Source organism: Ornithodoros turicata, chromosome 8 (genome assembly GCF_037126465.1).
Source record: "Ornithodoros turicata isolate Travis chromosome 8, ASM3712646v1, whole genome shotgun sequence".
In the NCBI taxonomy this organism is placed as follows: domain Eukaryota; kingdom Metazoa; phylum Arthropoda; class Arachnida; order Ixodida; family Argasidae; genus Ornithodoros; species Ornithodoros turicata.
Window position 1 is genome coordinate 25,558,103 of NC_088208.1, and position 20,107 is coordinate 25,578,209.

The 20,107-nt window shown below is 46.3% G+C and overlaps 1 protein-coding gene across 2 annotated transcripts in view; it reads left to right on the plus strand.

The window, feature by feature from the left end:
• The first annotated feature begins 363 nt into the window (after positions 1-363).
• Positions 364-20,107, plus strand: part of LOC135366771 (protein timeless-like) — a 37,965-nt gene continuing 18,221 nt past the window's right edge. Inside the window, exons 1-4 of one of the 2 annotated variants that reach the window (XM_064599671.1) lie at positions 364-672; positions 6,101-6,187; positions 6,282-6,376; positions 6,477-6,538. In XM_064599671.1, coding sequence (XP_064455741.1) covers positions 666-672; positions 6,101-6,187; positions 6,282-6,376; positions 6,477-6,538 — 251 coding nt within the window. In that variant the 5' untranslated portion in view covers positions 364-665. The remainder of the gene's footprint in view (positions 673-6,100; positions 6,188-6,281; positions 6,377-6,476; positions 6,539-20,107) is intronic. The other variant, XM_064599672.1, reaches the window with a different exon arrangement.

The window sequence follows — 20,107 nt, forward strand, 5'->3', positions numbered from 1 at the left end:
CACCAAAGTCCAAGCAACGATACAAACGCAACAGGCTTCAACTGCCACCATTAAACTGAAATATGTAACTTGGCGTTGTATTGGCATGTATTGTGTCTCTTGCAATAAGTCGACGTCCGCAGGGACCAATGGATGATTGCGACACTACTAGGGACGGACTACGTTTATTTTTTGGAAATGTACAATGCTTGCGCCACCTAGGTGTCAGTGTCCGAGGTGTCGAGACAAGCTGCTTTTCCGAAATGGAGCACCAGGGAACGCAGCTTCCCGTCACCATGGTGACCGAGTTTGCCGCACTCGCTCATCTCGGGAGAAAGGGTTAGCACGTGATGAAACGGGAAAAAAGGAGCGACCTCGATGTTTCCCGCTCATGTGGTAGACATGTGTCGTGTAGAACACGTTGTAGCTAGCTTGCTCCCAAAGCGTCACCTTTTTTGCGCGCGCCGTCACAAGAGCTTCTTTGTCTCTATTGGTTAATAAGGCAGTGTACGTACAGCCTCATTGAGTCTCGGGTTATAGTACAGCGAGCCAGCGCCTGTTAGGAGTAAAGGAGGTTGTGCATCACTGTGTCCGGACCCCGACCCACGGTACGGGTTTATGGGAAATACAGACAGCATCCCATTTAGTGTCACCCCCAAACACCACTGGAGATCATCGCTAGATCAATGAAAAGTAAGTATTGGGTTTGTTTCCTGTCAATGATTATTTGCTGTAAACAAATTGTGTGCCGTATCGGCGCACAGTTTTACGCGCGATTATTTACAGATTTTAGTAAATACATGTAAATACATTTTAGTAAATACAGAATAGTACATGAGATAGACTTCCAGTGTGCCTGTGTCAGGCGATACTAAATTTCGCTCTATAGTACATGGCACTCCCCTCGAATACGACAACAAAGGACATGAGTGCCTCTCTTTAAAGGTGATAATACTCTGCATATTCGTCGGTATCTCAGCAGACCATACATATTCCCTTTAGCTTTAAACTTTGTGCAAGCAACCTCACTCAATCTGCAGTATCTCTCCCGAAAACACTCAAGGGTGCTGAAGGCTTGAAAGAACGTCATTGATAATGAAAGTCTCACGAATGTACATGTGCAGGTTCACAATCCCGCCATCGCAATACTGTGATTAATGCGCTGACAACCTCCCGTTTTCCTCCTGTTTACCTCCTCCTGTTTGTTATGTTTGATTTCTGTTATTTCCTATGGCTGTCCCATATTATCTATGCTTTCCTATTTGTTTTCCTATGTTATTTCCTATGTTTGTCCCACATCTTCTAACCTTTTCTATTTGTTTCCTTTGTTTTCCCCCTATTTCCCATTTTCCCCATGTTTTCCCTCTTGTTTTCTTACGAACGGTTCCCTGCGCATTCGTTTCCCCTCAGTGCTGAGGTGTATTGTTACCGTATTTATAACGATACTTCTGAAATACCGTGTTATTGTCGCCCATCGTCCGACAAGGCTCAGTGTCACGCTGTTGCTACTGTTCAATCACTTTGGGACCGCCTTTCTGTTTTTTGGTCCAATGTAAGGACTGCTGAGTTTTTTTCTTTTAGTCCGTACAAATATTCAGTCCGCTAATTTTGCTGCATCTGACAAAACACACACAACTTTCAACACCCGAAATGCAGCTTTAAGGGTAAGTGAAGTGATGTGATGTAATGGAAAAAGAAAAACAAATGGCATTTAAGTCGCGACAAAGTCAGACTTGCTACCCCAGACCACTTAGCCGCAGTTAGTCGAAATAAATAAAAAGAAGGCAAAAATCCAGTAGTTGGGGCCGGGAGACAAACACCCCGAACTAGTGGGAACACTTGTCACATACGAGGGACCAGGGAGTCTCACAGAATGTCAATCAGATGAGTTTCTTCGAGGAAACGTAGGAGCTCAACTGACTGAAAATGATGACAGCTCCATTAGTTTTCCTAATTTCCCCAACCAGGGTCATTTAATCAGTCTTTTTTTTTTCTTGTATATGTATTTCAAACGTTCAGGTAGAAGAGAGACTGCGAGAGATATTGCGAGAGGTACAATCTTTATGTTGCCAAATCTAATGATTATTACACGCTTATTCTGTTATTTTTGGTATCGGACTTCCAATGGTAATGTCTTGTTTATTCTCTTAACGGGGCAAAATTTCTCCTCGCAAAATCAAAGATGTCGCTATTTTGACAGCAGTACAAAAGGAACGGGATTCATCCGTTGCGTCGTTCTGGATTTATGACTGATAGAAAAACATGCAATTTACGCCTTCCCTCTTCTCTTCTCCTCAAGAAGGGCGGCAATGCAGAGCGGCCTGTCATCGGTCTCCTCAATCGATTTGTCCAATCATAAGAGGAGATCGTGTGAGAAAACACATCGGATTCAGCTGGGGGATAATACGGAAATTTTCGTACGAGCTTCGTTGATTGATTGATTTTTAAAAGAAAAAATTGAGATGTGAGTATCGAGCCACTCGGGACTGGCTACTCCAGTACACGTTATTAAGAAAAGAAAGGGAAACTACACAAAACTCGACGCTGTGAAACGGAATGGGAACAGAATAAATGAGAACATCACCACCTGTCTTGGCACCAAAAGCGAAATCTCAACGCACAAAAACAAAGAGCGTCACAATGTGTCAGAGAGGTACGAACTTCTTTCTTATACCGTTATGCGGCAATTGTAGGCCTAGTTACAATAATTGGTCTATTTCCATTCTGGCTTCCAACGGCACTGCACCCTCTGAAAGAATTCAGGCATTCAAGAAAGGGAGAAGTCCTCCTTCACATCCGATGACCACAGTGTGGAAAAGTGCACTTGCGCCAGCACCTGGACGAACGGAAACGTGCACTAGTGAATGAATCCCCTTACGAAAGCATCTTGAGCGTAATGCCTTAATGCGTACGTCACACGTTCTTTCTAGGACGATAGCAGAGATGTTAAGTGTCACTCCCCGTGCGCCTCCTTGACATTCAATACCGTTTCTTTTTCATGGTTCTCGAATGGTTCCCTCAGAGGAGATTTCTTTATGGGTATGTGGACCATAAAAGGATCAAAAGCTTCTGGTCAGCAAAGGATCGAAGCCTTCCTGCGGATGATGCTTATAATCCAGAGATATGGGTCTCCTCATGGAACTCCCATTTTATTTCTTATTGTTGTAATCAACCAATTTTTCTTGATTATTTTCTGAGAATTCGGGGTTTTTCCTCGTTTATTTTTACGTCTGAGTTAATGTCCGAAATTCGGAGGAAAAGCTGTGAAACGACATGCTCGCAGACTTGGAGCTGCCTTGCATAAACATTTATTGGTATGCGGCAGAGCTTACAGAGAACGACATCTGTCCCTGGCGACGTCTGCATCTCGAAATCCGGATATTCCGTGACATAGTTGCAAGGCAGCTTTCTCTTGCGTCCCATCTGGCTGTCCGCATTGCAACAACTAGCTGACCTTTGAAGCGGACAATTTGTACGTCGTCTGTGCTCCTTCGGAAACATAGGAGCTGGGTATTTTCCAAGAAGACCTGGGAAATGGGCCAAATGGACCTCCAAATGAGCTCACGTGGAGTCACTGAACAGGGCGCACTGTTCGGTGACCGCAATGTCGAGGTGCCTTTATGGAACTTCACCGGCGTTACACGGATACTTCGTGCATTGTTAAGTTTCATTCCTTATCGCAAGGGCTGGTAACCCGTCAACTAGCCGTCAGGGCATGGCTGTTTTTGTGGAGCCCTCGGTTACTGGAACCCCCCCCCCCCCCTCGCAAGACGTCCTCATATGTGTAGGAGAGCTCTACGCCATCGATGAAGCTCTCCTACACATAGCGTCAAAAGAAACCCCGACTTCATGGGTTATTTTCTCTGACTCAAAATCTGGCCTCAAAGCAATGCAAGGATAGATTACATCCTAACTTGCGCCAGTCGTCTACAGTGTTATCGCAGCATACAACTCGGCCGAAACAAAGGGTCACAACATCATCATCCAGTGGATCCCAGGGAACCGCGGCATCAGTGGAAATGAGAAGGCGGACTAGGCTGCTCGAATTGCTCACCATGAAAGAACTACTCATAAAATCTACTTCACGCAATCCGATGCGAAATACTTGTTAGCCTCCTTATGTAATCGCCTCTCTAAAACCATGTGGACAGGCAAGGTCCTGAATCACTCGTTCCTCGCGCGAATCGACCCCAACTGCACCTACTGCCTCCCATCGAAGATGCCAATGCCATTAGAGTCCGTCATCCATCGCCTGCGACTCAGCGTCCCGTTCGCAGCAGCATCCCTTCATAAGATAGGTGTATAGTTGGATCGCCGAACTGTTCAACTTGCAGAACTGTGGAGAACACGGAGCACGTGCTGGTCACCTGCCGACGCTTCGACTCTAGTCGGCGAACACTGTAGAACGCCCTCGCGAAACTTAACAATCGACCATTTAGTGTTGACAAGGTACTGGGGAGCTGGCCAAGGCAGCACCAGCAACCTGCGCTGTGTGCACTGACGACCTACCTCGAGAGAGAGAGAGAGAGAGAGAGAAATACATGATGACGATGATATGGGGATGACTTCCGCTCATTGAGCAGAATGCTACCCCATTGCTATTGGGGGAAAATGAGAGGATGGTGATGAGGATGATGCTGACGACGCTGACAGGGTTTTAGAGAGAGTCGATCAGGCCGGTAGTTTGCAGGAATTTGATGAAGGGTCGCAAGACGGACATCTGCTTTCGTGTGTCCCATGGTCCCAAAATGAGTCTGAGGTCAAGGGGTCGGCTGTCAATCCGCGCAAAGTCCTCGAGGATATCGTACTGATATAGTCTTTTAATTCATTCAGTGCTTCCACACGTCAAGCGTCCTGGAACATGCTGGTCGCACCAGTGCGACCTAAGTTTTCATTTTTTTTCTTTCTGTTTCTATTCTATTCTATTCTATTCTATTCAGGCAACGCCATTTGTAAGTCTCATTTTCAGATTGCGAACAATACCGATCGCGAAGAACAAACAACCCCAAGCAGCACAATGTACTGAAAGCCGAGTGCAATATGGGTGGACGGGCAGATAGAAGGCCTTGAACAGACTCGTGAAGCTACAGAACTTTGATAAGACACATACCGTCCACCCCTATTGCGCTCGACTTTCAGTACATTGTGCTGCTTGGGACACTAGTGACTGACAAAGGCATTTGGACTTCCAATCACTGAGCTTTGCGTCATTAACAAAGTGTTCAAACCTCCCTTAAAAGACAGCCCGTATAGTCACTACATGAACGCTAGTGGTCCTTGGAACAAGAGGGAAGTCATCATATCACGCGTCTCGTGTTAAAAAAGAAAATTTGAAGAAGCAAAATATAGTCAAGCTACAAATTTACTCAACTCTTCCATGATTGTACCTCCGTTTGATCGAAAAAGTTTATCATCCTCAAAGAGATAACCCAACCCTATACGTCTGCATAACCTCCGCTCAAACTGTAGCTTGTTTTATTTCGGATACTTTTCCTATATGATTATGATTTTGTCTCGCGAAGTAACGCCACGAATTGTCATCATTATCACTGTTCCTGTATGTTATGGAATTATCTACCAGTACGAGATTTCTCACTTATTTAGATGCAATCTTCTGTTTGTGTATCCTTGAATCAGGAACTTGTTATCTCATGCTGAGCAGTGAGCGATGTCGGTTTAATAATAGATTGACTTCACTCTACATTTGTTCGTAAGATAAATTATAAGTTTATCAGATTCGATTGATGTGCGTAAGGGATCACTTCACAGGCTCGTCTATGGGTTCCACTATTCTGTACGATACCAGGAACTTAAAAAGGAAGTAAAAAGCAGTTGAGTTGAGGTGAAGCAGAAAGGACCCACCATAAAACTACACAGCTGCACGATGCACCAGAAGCTGTGGTGGCGGCGCTCTTGTCTTTACTTCCCGTTGTTCGTTTTCCTGGCGACATGCTGCCATGCTGTTAGGGGTGAACGTCACGTCCTCGGACCTGTACGCTGGGAACCCCTAGCTGCATGAGCTGCTCATGGGTCGGTAACTTCCCCTCGCTGCAGGCATCAAGCAACACGACCTAGTCTTGGTCGATCAGCGTCAAGTAACGTACTTTCTTTATTTCAATAGATATGAAAAGAAGACCTTCGACGGAACTGTCCTTAGAACTGGGCTGGTGGGAGGCCGACAAGTTCATTCTCGAACCACACTGCCTTGGTAAGTGAATCTCACTGCAAAGTGACCCGCCATGGCGAGTTACACGTGAAAGGCCGTATGGTGTGTCTAATGTGACGCTCTTATCCACCGCCAGATTTACTGAAGGCCATCGAGGAGGAACTAGCCTATGAAGATCCCATGCAGCACAAGACAAGGAAGCTTATCTCTACTTCGGAGGCTATCCAAAAGGTACCAGTCACTGCTCCTCAGCATTCTAAGTTCGTGCCATGAGCACTATGTTTCGCGTGTAATGTCCGACCCTCATTCTGTGTTGATATCTTCCTTTCAGAACATCTTGCCCGTGCTCATCCACTCGCACGAAAGTCCCAACATATTCCGAGCTGTGCTTCGGTAAGTGCGCATACAATGGTACTCCACGCATAGAAACAAACTCTTCTTCCGAGATCGTATTTGAGATTTTATTATGTGTATACCCCCTCCAATACACACATAAAGAAATGATGATGATGATGATGATGATGATGAGGGGGGTGTACCCCATACTTGATAGTTGTACCGTATACTTGATCATCATCGTATGCAGCTTTTAAATACCTCATGACATCGTCATCGTGTATTTGTTGTTGTTGTTGTTGTCAGCGACGTCTATAATGGTGCGAACGGGGGATCAGCTTGAAATCCGTCCACGACTTCTAACAAAAATGAATGCATGACATAAACTGCTCGAACAACGTAGTTGCAGGATGCAACACCCGAAAACAGTTGCGACGCTTCTTAATACTTTGTAAAATACCAAAAGATAACGTCTCCATGATGGAAATTGATGTTCTGAGGCTGGAACACAGAAGAAAGGACAAGCACACACAAAGCCTCAAATGTCTAAGAACAATGAATGAAGAAGGAAGGGTTAGCAGGCTGTAGAACTCGAACCCACATCTTCTGGTAATCCACAAGATGTGGGTTCGAGTCCTACAGCTGGCTAACCTCTTCAGTGACTTCCTTCCTTCATCATAACGTCTCCAAATTTTGAAAACCTGTTTCCTATCAAACGATGCACATTATAGGTATGGCTACGGGAATGCTTGGGCAATATTTTACACATCTGTTAACCAGGTAATCGACCACAGGAGTAACTAAATTCACCGTGATTTGTATATTTGTTGGCGGCTCATGATGAGATCATCATTCATAATTTTTTATTTTTGTTTATGGCTCCCGTGCATATTCTAGTTTGACACACGACGTATGCTGTAAACACATTACGTAACACGTTCACAAAGAAAGGTCGAAAGACCTTCTCTGAGTCATTGGATTGGAAAATGGGATCTGCCTACAGATCCTATACGTCATGAGGCTAATACTATAATCGTATTAGAGCTCGACGTCACATCTTTCCACTCGAGAAAAATGAATTGCGACACTTTCGTACTCACTTCGCTTTCATCGTCATAGCACTCTGTTACACACAGTAGTGATTTATGCTGGATTAACTATTTCAATTTGTTAGCTATTCGGTAAAAAACTTCACATCTAACGTATTCGGAATGTCGTTCACGTTGCTCTTGCCTGTCTTATATCGTTCCAACATTCAGATAGCTTATCTCATCGCATCCAATCCGATCATAGTGCGGCACTTACGCGAAGTTGCCAGGAAATGAATGCGACAACAGCAGCCAAGCCAATCACTGCCACACAATTGCAAGTTGTTCTCCCGGCCAGCTTGGCTGATATTTCCCCATATTCCCCAATCTCCTCGCATGACGTCAGCAGACCTGCGAGGATCACCACCCAAAACATTCGCCTGCTTCTGCTACAGCGTTTCGGTCGCGGCCGGCTGCGTCGCGAGTCACCTGATTGGCCCTCCCATCAGGACTGCGAACGTCACGGAGTCACGTGGTCTTTCCTCGTTCACTTACACGCTCTTTCAAGGAGTGGAGGGTTCCAAGGGGGTGCATATAGCTCAGAGGCATATATCTCGCTCGCGCAGATTGTTCCTTCGCTACTTACGCTCGTCGCTCTGTCGCAAGAGCTCGTGTTGTACAACACGCCACAGTCGGCGGTACGCGAAGAGGACGGTAGCAATGTGGGGGGAGGCAAACATTGCTTCCGGCACCGTGTGTACGTCAAAAGAACCTCAGGTGGTCCAAATTATCCGCAGTCCTAGGCTAGGGGGGGCTCGAGCCCCCCCTACCTGCCACGACCCGACCCACGCAAATCGTGCAAATCCGAGAAGAAAATAATATATGGGGGGGGGGGGGGACCAGTGTGACGATCGCGAAAGTTCTTGCAGTTCATGACGGCTATCTAAGCAGCACTCGTGAATGGTTTTCAAAGTATGAGCTTTTCAAAGTACTTACAATCTCGTGATACCACCTCATTGGACATGACATCCTATATATGTAATCGTATTGTGAACGCCCAAATAAATTATTTTCGTTCTTGTTTTGTTTTTTTTTTTTTAAGAACGCAACAACGCAACAAGGACAAGTATATGTGTGTTGTCGCATCCAGGATCAGGGTGGGGGAGTTTTCGTATCGAGCCCCCCCTACGTTGGAGGTCTGGCTACGCCACTGGTCCTACCCACGTGCAACATGTCGCCACACTGCGCGGACAAACCTTACGTGTCACGTCACGGTACCATTATTTAAAAACGAAGAAAGAAAAAGAGAAGGGAGCATTTCACTGCTCCTTTAAAGATTCTATTTTGACTGCTTGTACGCTTTCAGAAATGCACTGCACTTAGTGTTCATGCTCGAGATTAACTGAACGTGTCGCCACACGGGGATCTGGCTGACGTAACTCTACGTAGCTAAACTTACTGGCCTTCAAGGCTTTGACAGAAGGGGTGCTTTCGGAACAGTGAATGGATGCGCGAAACAGTGCTTGTCAAATACAGCTGGCGCTTCGAAAAATGCGTCGTGTGACGTGATGTGATAGAGGAAGAAAAAAAAAAGGGAAGTACGTCGTCAGTAAAGGCAAGCGCATCGGTTCTCTGTGAAAGGCACTGAGAACACATCCAAGTAGACGAAAAAGTTTTGATCTTAAAACACGTTAACATCATAACGCCCTTCCTACTGTGATTTATGATACGCATTTTAAAACCTCCGCAGTGTCTCTCTATTTTTACGGCGAATTTCTGTTCAGAGTAAATTTAATATACTTGTGTGTGTGGGAGAGATTTACTAGACGGATTTCACATGTATACTTGTTCACGCATACAAGCATTTACATTTATATTCCTTTCCCTCGTCGTCAGCATCGTTAGAAGCAGGGCGCAGAAAGATAAGCTAGAAAAACGTTACAAGGAAGAGTCTCCAATGATACGATTATACAACGTGTTTACCGTTGCCAGCAAGCAGCATTGCGCAGTTGGATTTCGCGTGCGAAAATTCTACTGTGCCGTTCCTTTGTTGCTATTCAGGGTTTCCGATTTCGGGAAAATGTAATTTCCACAATACAATTTAGGGTTAGGCGAAAGCGCCTCGTGTCACCAATATACCAATATTACTGCGCCAAGAGAGTGCACTCAAACATTTTTGCCTCGATTTATTTCTTACAGCGATGCATATCCGTCTTTTGTTTGTTGTACTCGAGTTACATGACTCAGGTGAGTTTCGTAATGTAAAATGAAGCATTATCGAGGTGTTATTGTTGAGATGGATGATTTGAACAGACGGTGAACGATAATAAATACCTCTGTCCAAGCACGGTATAGCGGATAAATAGCCGCTGTGTTTTTTTTTTTCTTTTCTTTTTTTTGTTTTGTTGTTGTTGTTTCAAATCCGTAGCACGTAATAGTCGGAACGAATATACTCATTGGAGCTAGCGTCATTTCGTCTGTACGCCACGGTCCTTGTCCATCACACCTTCCGTGCCTTAAAGTTATATCATGCGATGCGACTTGGCAGCATACGGGCGCGTTTCCCGAAACACTTCCATAAACACTTCCTTCCTTAAATCCATTGACCCGCTAATGAGGCATGCTGTACCGGGCCGCATCCCGCGTATCAAGGAGTCGTTGCTTCATTGGCTGCGGCTGAATGTGGCACGAACTCCACTCCTCCTGTTTAAACTGAGCCAACTTCTATCACCTCTTTGCGCCTCGTGTCATGTAGAAGCTGACATGCAACACATACTCCTTGGTTGCCAGCGATACGAAGGTCACCGGTCCAGTCACCCGTGCTGTCTCGCTCATCTAGGCTACCGATAGCTTTCCCTGACGGTGCTACTTGGCCCTGCTCAGCACGCTGAGGTCACGTCTGCGCTGACACGATTCCTTCGAGAAGCTAAACTTTTGGGCACTCTCTGACACCTCCTATATTAAGCAAAAGTGCCTACAGTATAGAAAAGCAAAAGGGATAGAAAGACGAGGCTCCCACTGAGAGTCCCACAATGTTGATTTCAGGGTCCACATTGCACAGAAAAGATCGATAGAAAAAAGCTATATTAAGCAAAAGTGCCCACAGTATGGAAAAGCGTATATGACATATATATGACATATATATGACATATATGACGTATATGACTGGCTCCACAGCGATTAGTCACGGAGCTGTCTTTTCCTGTATTTCTTCTTAATTTTCTGTGTCTCTGCAGCTTCATCTGCCCTTTTGCTTTGCTTTTTTGGGAATAGCAAGCCTACATCATGGCTAACCATTCCCTTTTTTTATCAGCATTAAACATATGCCTAACACACTGCTGACACGTAACGCAGTAGAGGCACTTGCTTCCAAGGGAAGTCAGAAGATATAGTAACAATATTCGACGCAGCAGAACAAAAACAAACATCTTGTAGTCAATCGATATGTTTGCAAAGGGCACACCGAACTAGCTCACTGGAAAATTTAAAAACGCAGGCACTCTCCGAGAGGATGTCGAGAGGAGAAGCCATTTAGGTCTAAAAGCACATGTTGTTCTCGTTCATATATCTTAAGATGAATCACACCGAGCGACGACAAGGACAAAAAGTGAGCCCACACAAGGGCAGCACATTCGCGGTTCAAAGTGCACACCAGTCCTCTGAGGATTACCCCCACCTGGCAGACAGTGCGAGAATCTCGCGCTGACCCTCGTGTCTGTGCAGCCTGTCTGACTATCCAGACACATTCGGTGCGTCTGAGAAAAAGTTGACTGACAGAGAGAGAGAGGTACATGATGACGATGATATGGGGATGACTGAAGATTCGCAGATGGGACGTATATCTGCGTATCAGCGATGTATCAGGGTACCCGGGTTCGAATCCCGATGCCGGCTGTGCGGTCTGGGCTTTTTTCCTCTCAGACGCTTTCAGACATATGTCGGCACAGTTCCCTTAGAAGTCGGCCCAGGACGCACATTTCCCCAGGGCGTCAGTCATGACGTTGCCCACCTCTGTGAGGCCGACAACGGCGATCCCTTTCACCATCCACCACCACCCACCGCCACCAGCGATGTGTCAGCTTAAGTTCTGCCCCGCCTTCTGGAGGCGAACGAAGGCCAGTCCGCACTCGCCCTCATGAACGAGAGCCCCCAATGATCCGAACTTCATGTCCATTGGTGAAGTGGATGTACGTCTATGAACCGGAGAAAAAGCGGGAAACGGCATCATTTCTGAAACCGAAGTAAGAGGGGCAGGAGCAGTCCAGTGGACCATGTTAATTATGCTCTTCGGCATTGACATTCTGGACAATCATGCAAGACACCGGACTCCTTTATGGTGATCTGCAGCGTTACTACGCCCCTCTCTCCCATCGTCACCTCATTGCCACGTTCATATCTCGTGTGCAGTCTCGTCGGCATTGCGATAGTAGGCCACAACTCAGGTGGTCAATTTCCCCATTCATCGTCACCAGCGTATTTGTTGTTGTTGACAATCGTGAGCACGTCCGAGGAGGACTGATAATGCATGAGGGATAATGCAAAACAGTACTGCGGTGCCTCGCGGTCTCCTTGGCGATCCCCAGAAGACGTCCCCCTGGGAAATGGCGAAAAAGAGAAAAGTGCAAACGGCATCATAAATGCCACTAAAATGTCGGAGCCCGCAACGCGAGTACGATGGCGTCGCAAACCGGATTCATGAAGTGGACGTAGCGGGAAGAGCCCAAATCTGAAGAAGGAGCGACCGACGTATTTCCAGTCACATGAAGTTTGGACGCAGGAGCCACGGACGCTTACGAGTATCCTGCCAATAATAGTCGTCTCTACACACGTGCTTTGTTGTACAACAGACATGCACACCTTTTCGTAAGCCATCGTGGTTCATAGAAGTTACACAAGCAGTCGCAAAGCGCGTCCGACGACAGAATTTTACGGAGCGGAAACTGGATGCCTTTGTCGAAGGGTATCGAGACAAAGACAAAGAAAGAATTGGCGATGGACAACAAGGATGTGTTGCAGAAGAGAAAGGGTTGAGCTTGAGTTTGTTTTCCGTTCGAGTCATCAAACGGTCCGAAGCGAAGAACAGGTGTACTAGCTACGAGAAGAGGATACCAATCATGAAAGCAGACAAGCACGAAGTGGAAACTTTTCCCGTGGGGACCTTGAGTTGCACTTTCATGTACCCACGTCACTTCCGCGTCAAACTGCGTCTCTTCTGCGTAGGTTAAAGTTGAACAACTCGTACAACGCTGAACTCTTACGTGAACTTGGGGTTGTAGACGATATAAAGCATGTACTCCTGGGATGTTCCAAGTACGCTTTGAGTCACCAGGGTCCCGAAAGCTACTTTTGCTCTAAATGTGCGTTTTATTCCCGTGCATTTCAACTGATACAGATGTATTATACATAGCATTATAAGAGCTGTACAGCTCTTATTAATTCACAAGGTACATAGGGAGCAATTGTGTTCAGCTTCCTTGGTCCCAAGGCTCAGCCGTGCCGGTGTGAAACGTCTGCTGCAGTCGCGTTAGCGAGCTATCAGCCTGGAGATACCGCGCACACACACAGGTCGAAATTATCGTGTAAGCTATGTTGTTCGTGACTTGAAAGCTCGCTCATGGCTCAAAGTTGTTCGAAATTTGAACTGCAGTGCAGCCAAGTATACATCCATATGAGGGTCGTAGGGCGACTCGCAGCAGCCCCTGAGGTTCTCGTACGATTATTTGTCCGCAGATACGAACTTACGACGCGCGAGCGCTTTTTGAATGCAGACTTTGTCGTACGTTTCTCGTACGAGGCTTTTGTGAATGTGATGTGCTGGATCTCGCACCATAACAATGACCCTGCTCACAGGACTGTCGCTATAAATGGATTTCTTTCAAAAGAGGACACATCATCCCGTGGTTCCCGCTCACTTCTTTCTCCCATCGTGTTCTTCCACTGTACAACTTCTTTCTGTTCCTGCAACTAAAGAGAACGATGGATGGTTCTCGGTTCGATTAAATATAAGAGATTCTCCTTGGGAAGTCTGCCTTCGTTGACCACGGCCACTGAGTGTAAGGATGAAGAAGTAGAAGTCGACGAAGAGGTTCTCTTCAGGACAATGAGTCAAATGAAATTCATTATAAAGGGATACTACCAGTACTACCAGTTAGCCTCCCTCAGTGGCGACGACGGCGGACTACGTGTAATCAGTACGAGACTATTTCGAAAAAGACTAAACGGGAAAGTCCACTCATTCACTCAGAAGACGCGGACGAAGAAGAAGGAAAAAAAGGAGAACCAGTTCTCCCTTTTTGGATCACGGTCAGTATCTGCGAGGAGCAGGAAGAAGAAGTTGTTCCGCAGTTAAGTCGTCAGTGCTTGTACGAGCAAACTACTCTTCTAACTAGGACCGGAAATAGACGGTTGACGGAGGTCTGAAGGTTTGCAGCGTTATACAGACAAAATCGTTGCATCCATTTCATTTTCTCTGGAATAGTTCACCGATCTAAGCAAGCAAGGGTCACCATTGAAGTAAGATACAAACAAAAAACACTAAAGGAGTGCACTGAGGAGAAAGCAAAAAAAAATTAATATAAAAAAAAAACATAGCCCTCTTTAAGAAACGATGACGTAAGGGCGCTAATTGCTTAGGATACAGAAGCACAACATCAATCTCGCATCCTTAATAATATCCCACCTTGAGTGTTACCTGGACGAATCGTCTTATTGTCGTCACTAAGTCCTTCCAGTTTGACAACCCTATCTAGTCCTTAGGCCAACGCATCGAAGTCCTTGAACATTTTCTCGCGGATGCAGGACTAGCCTCTTGCTCTTTAACCGTGTCTTATCATGTCAAAGCTGGAGCAGTGCATTTGCGATATTATCGCACCAAATGAACACGCCCTGCTTTCGTTTTGGTAGTAAAAGGCTCATTTGCTAGCAGGGAACAACACAGACGCAAAGTAGTAGGCCCTAGTTTCTTTTACGACAAAGCCCTATACGCAAACCCTTGTGCATACCCTTCTCCTTGTCGCCACAGTATCATTCATTTTTAATACGAACGATTGCGGCACGCTCAAATACACTCATTCTCCTATTCAACCCCAACATTCACACATGAATCTCAAATTCCTTTAATAGACTGTATCTCCTTCCACGCGCCTTCAACCAGCGAGCCGCACCAGATACATGTTCAAACGCGTCCTGACGTTCCAGAAATAGCCTCGCATTCAATCTCCTAACAGGCGTCAACAAGGACCACCCCATGCAGCGCCAGGCCAACATCCATCCTATGGTGCACGCCACATGCGACGCGCGGGCACGTTCCATTTTCCTCCCAACAGATTTAATAACGGCACGCAGCCACGAGACATCCCGATCACCGGGCCCTGGTATAGGCGAGAAGGTTCGAGAATGTGCCCGGCCGGCCCGTTCTGGGCAAGGGCCGATAAGCGCGCACGGCGGTGGTCGCCCTATTGTGTCCCCGTTCGCCCTGGTTACGGAGGCAGAAAGGGGAGCGGGTAAACAGAAAGGAACCGCAGTGCGGGTACTATATTGAGAAGAGACTTGTATAATGGACGCGGACCAGAGGCCTGGCTCCACCTCGTGTCCTTCGGGATACAATTTGAGGGGAATGGAGGATGTAGTTGTTATAGAGGGCGTTCGTTTTCGTTTTGCATCAGCGTGTGTGTGTGGTAATTTGGAAAGATTGGATGTCTGCACACTGCCTGTAGCGTTGTCGTCGCTTTTTACGCCTGCTCAAAAGTGACGGATAAGGCTATGGCAATGTAGAATTTAAGTTCCTTACGCTTTAATTGGAATAACATCAGCCTTTTTTTTTAAATCTGATATCTCTAATATATGTCCATCTGACTTGCTTCTTCCTCGATATTTCCGCGGTACAAGTGCTCTTAAACTGAGTCCATCGAGACGGAATGTCCGTATCCCATGATGCACGTCACTACCCTTCTATAAGGTTATGTGACCAATTTCATACCGGCGCAATTATACCGTGAACAACCTGTACTTAGCTCAATTCATTCCCTCCTCATGGATAGCGTCTAATTTTACACACGTATTGGGGTACAGATTATACTGCTCCCCAGCGGTGAGACACTCCATAGCATAGACGTCATTTGTCTGTTGTTGTTGTAGAGATCGCTTCCTTAGCTCGGTTGGATGGCAGACCATTTGACGTCGTTAAGGTTCTGGGCCCTTGGACACGCGACCGTCAGTTTCACGCCATGCAGGCGTTTGTGCGATTTTGAGCAGACTCCAAGTTGATGGACACAGCTTGACTGGCAGTGTGTGTGGACAGCGTGTGTGGACAGTGTGTGTGTGAGTGACTGACTGAGAGTCTTTGTCACTCATTGGTTTTATTGTAGATAGCCATTTGTGTTTTCCTAAGTGATCTTGAGTAGCCGGCTCTCATAATGAGTGCCTATTTCTCCATTTTTTCTTTTCTTATCAACTTAACTCATCTGTTGTTGTTGTTGTTGTTCATCCGTGTCGTCTGCTACAATAACCCGCCATTTTGTCTCCAAACCGCAGCCCGTGCTGCGCTCACAAAGCTGTACGCTTAACACTTGGCTGTACACTAAAGAACCGAGCAAATAAATAGCAGAAGCGCTTTTTGAATAAGTTGGTGAAAGCGAAATACAGTATCCAGACCCGTGACCGATGGCGTCACAATGGCTGCTTAATGGGGCGGTCGCCTCCACAAAGGACGACTCCACCCTGCAACAAAGGAAGCTAGTATTTACGCACTACGCGCAACGCCACGGCCACAACGTGCAGCTATACGTTCCTTCCGAACTCAGCACGAGCCGCGCGTGCGCGCGCGCCTTTCACGTGCAGGCGACACTCGTCAGAACGTTTGAAATACACGTCACCACAGGCGTTCTCCCACGTCAGTCCGTCATCTGCAGCTGAAAGCGGACGAAACGAAGCGGCCTCCTACACGTCATGTGATTCTTTTCGGCTACACGCGACGATTATCTGTTCTATATGTAACGTTTGCGCGTCAGAACACCGCGTGCACAGCTTTCGCTGACCGCAGCCATATCCAAAGGCTGGTCTGTGTCGCAGCAGGCATATTATTTGTGAGCCATGAATATTCTCTTTGGGTGCAGCTGATTGTGGCGTAAGAGATAAGGTCACTGCTCAACCGAATGACATTTCTCAAGCAGCACAATGGAGTAAAAGTTCAAGTACGTAGGGGTGTTGATATTCCCGTTCGCACCTATGCACTCGCCTTTTCAGTGCATTGTTCTGTTTGGGGATTCTAATTGAACAAGGTTGGATACAACACTCGTGCAGGTTACATGAATGCACTTCTATCGCTTCCACGATACATAACTGCTTTTACTTCTTCTTCATGTATAGTTATACATGTATGCTGAATATGTAAACTTTAATTAATTATCCTGCCTTTTTATCTTACTTACGACAATATTACTGCCCTCCTTACGCCTGAATCTACTCTGAATTATTATATTGCTTTTGCTGTTGTCTCTTGCCTTGAGCCATCACATTTCCTTCAGCAATTCACTTGTGGATGTGACCGCCGTGTTGTCAAGGCTCAATTCTGTAGTAGCGTATTCATCAGAAACGCGCTCTGCACCTATAACCAGAAGAGACAGCTGTTTTGGGGTCCAAATTTCCTTACGAATAGATAACTACCGAGTGAACGCGAGGGTGTAACGTCCTTCTTAATGTACTTTTATGTAACCGCGTTTCGTTCTTGAGGAACATAAACTTTGGTAGGAACAGATCGGTACGAACTAGCAGTCGCAACCGAGTTCAGCTGTTTTTTCTCTTTCTTTCTCTTTTTTTTTTTTGTACCTTCTTATTTACTGGTGATCGAAGGGAACTAGGAGTGATAGAAACGGATGGGAAGTTGTTTACGCTGAACAGTTTTCAAAGGGAGATTATAAGCTCGGTAATGAAGACAGTCATCTCATGTCGAGGCGCGCAACAGTCTCATATATTTCAATTGTGCGCGTCCTTCGGCAAGTTGCCGCTTGTGTCGTGCTCGTCTGTTCTGTGTTTCAACATCAAGACCGTCGCGTTACTTCATACATTGATATGAAATACAGGACACTGATAGAGCGGGGAAGCGACAGATAGAGCGACGCAGGAAAAACGTATCACTCACCTTTGTCGCCATGTTTCTTCTAGCTAGGCAATATTTCATGATAGTCGACTATGCGACACATAGTGCAATAAAACGCCTCCAAGGATTGTCCTTTTCTCGTTTGTTTGAGCGTTTCGAGGCGAGTGTTATGAAACCGTATGCTGCAGCCTCGCAGGCGCTAAGTGTCACTGTGCTAGCATGGCCTTACGCGTAAGATAATGGCACAAGAATATTGCGCACGAGTTTCTTTTTTTTTCTTGCAAATCAAGTACCATGGCGTCCTGGCGTCGCAGTGTTTGTAATATTGCTCGGGTCCAACATTTGCAAAGTTGCGCCACCGGACAATGACACACGTGTTCCGTAGAGCATATTATGTTGAGTTTCTTTCGTGTTTGCTCGTCTTGTCGTAGTCGAACATGTCGCTGCGTTTGCATCAATAGAAGGAAAATATGGTGATGCAGGAATGATTTCTACAACCAGGGGATGAAGTGAGAAAAAGTGAGTGTCCCGTCCGCTCATCCGTGGCGGTCTCCTGTAAAGCGTGCTTTCACTGCACCGGCGCGGTGTAGGCAGGAGAAGCGACCAAACAGCGCGCCTCTTCTCCTCGAGTGGCGGCAACTCGTAGCAAACGAAAGATTACTTTGCCATCCGAACCACGCATGAAATAGTTACCACGAGCGTGCATTTTTTTATGCGCATTGGCTTTGTTTGTCGTGACCGTAGTACGTTGTCTGTACGCTAGACTGGATTCTTTTCTTTTTACTTCCGTGTTTGCGCCGCGAAGCAACTGTGACTATGAGCGGCGTATAGACGTGGACAGATGGAGAGAGGACAGCAGGAAGGATTGGGGGACAGGAGGATTAGTATGCGTCCTGGGCCGACTTCGGGGGAACTGTGCCGACATTCGCATCGAAAGTATGCAGGAAAACCCAAGGAAAACCTCAGACAGCACAGCGGGTGACAGGATTTGAGCCCGTGTCACCTCCCTGTCTCTGCGTGGAAAGCGATCATCCTAACCACTATGCCACAGGGAGCAAGACTGCAATCTACGCACGTTAGTTTAGTCGAGATATTACCAAAAGACCTTTGCGTTTTGACGCGTTTCAAAGCGCTACGCTGTGTCGAGCTCATTATTTTGAGTCTGTACGATGGTAGATAAGTTACTTCTCCTGTGTGCCCATTTCTTTTCAGTTTTAGTCCCTCATATACAAGCTGCTTCAGTAACGATATCAAAAATTGTAATAAGAAACACGCACTATGAAAAAAATATGCGATTAACGGAATTTATCGGTAGGAGACGTTCTAGAAGTCACTTATCAAACTTTAATTAATTGCAATTTACTTTATTGAATTAAACTTGAATTCATTGAATTGAATTTATACCTGCTGTTCGTAGTATATCTGGACCCGGGTATGTTAAATAGGACGTACTGCGTTCTGACATTTCGGCGCACGGTAAAGCGCCCTCGCGTGGACAAAATTAATTCACAGCCCGACCACTGTGGCGTTGCTCATGATCGTAGTTGCCTAGAGACGTGGAGCCACCGCTTATCAGTCCCTGGTATGACAACGGCAAAGTATGCACAGTACGCACGTGCGGGCGCAGTTTAACACCAATGTCGTAATACCAGTGGATGCAGGCATACTTCTGCAGATAGGTCGCCTGAGCTTCAGTAACTAAATTGAATGAAAGTGGGATCCCTCTTCGATCTCCCTTGTAGACATTCCATTGTAGACTCCATTGTAGTTATTCCTAAGCTTCGATCTCCCCCTCCGAGCTCCCTTGTAGACTTTCCATTGTAGACTCCTTGTAGACTCCCTTGTAGACATTCATTGTAGACTCCATTGTAGTTATTCCTAAGCTTCGATCTCCCCCTCCGAGCTCCCTTGTAGACATTCCATTGTAGACTCCTTGTAGACTCCCTTGTAGACATTCCTAAGCTTTGACCTCCCCCTTCTCCCCCCTTCGAGCTCCCTTGCAGACATTCCATTGTGGACTCCTGTAGACTCTATTGTAGACATTCCTAAGCTTCGGTCTCCCCCTTCTCCTCCTTTGAGTTCCCTTGTAGACATTCCATTGTGGACTCCTGCAGACTCCCTTGTAGACATTCCTAAGCTTTGACCTCCCTCTTCTCCCCCCTTCGAGCTCCCTTGTAGACATTCCATTGTGGACTCCTGTAGACTCTATTGTAGACATTCCTAAGCTTCGGTCTCCCCCTTCTCCTCCTTTGAGTTCCCTTGTAGACATTCCATTGTAGACTCCTTGTAGACTCCCTTGTAGACATTCCTAAGCTTTGACCTCCCCCTTCTCCCCCCTTCGAGCTCCCTTGCAGACATTCCATTGTGGACTCCTGTAGACTCTATCGTAGATATTCCTAAGCTTCGGTCTCCTCCTTCTCCCCCTTTGAGCTCCCTTGTAGACATTCCATTGTGGACTCCTGCAGACTCCATTGTATACATTCCTAAGCTTCGATCTCCCCT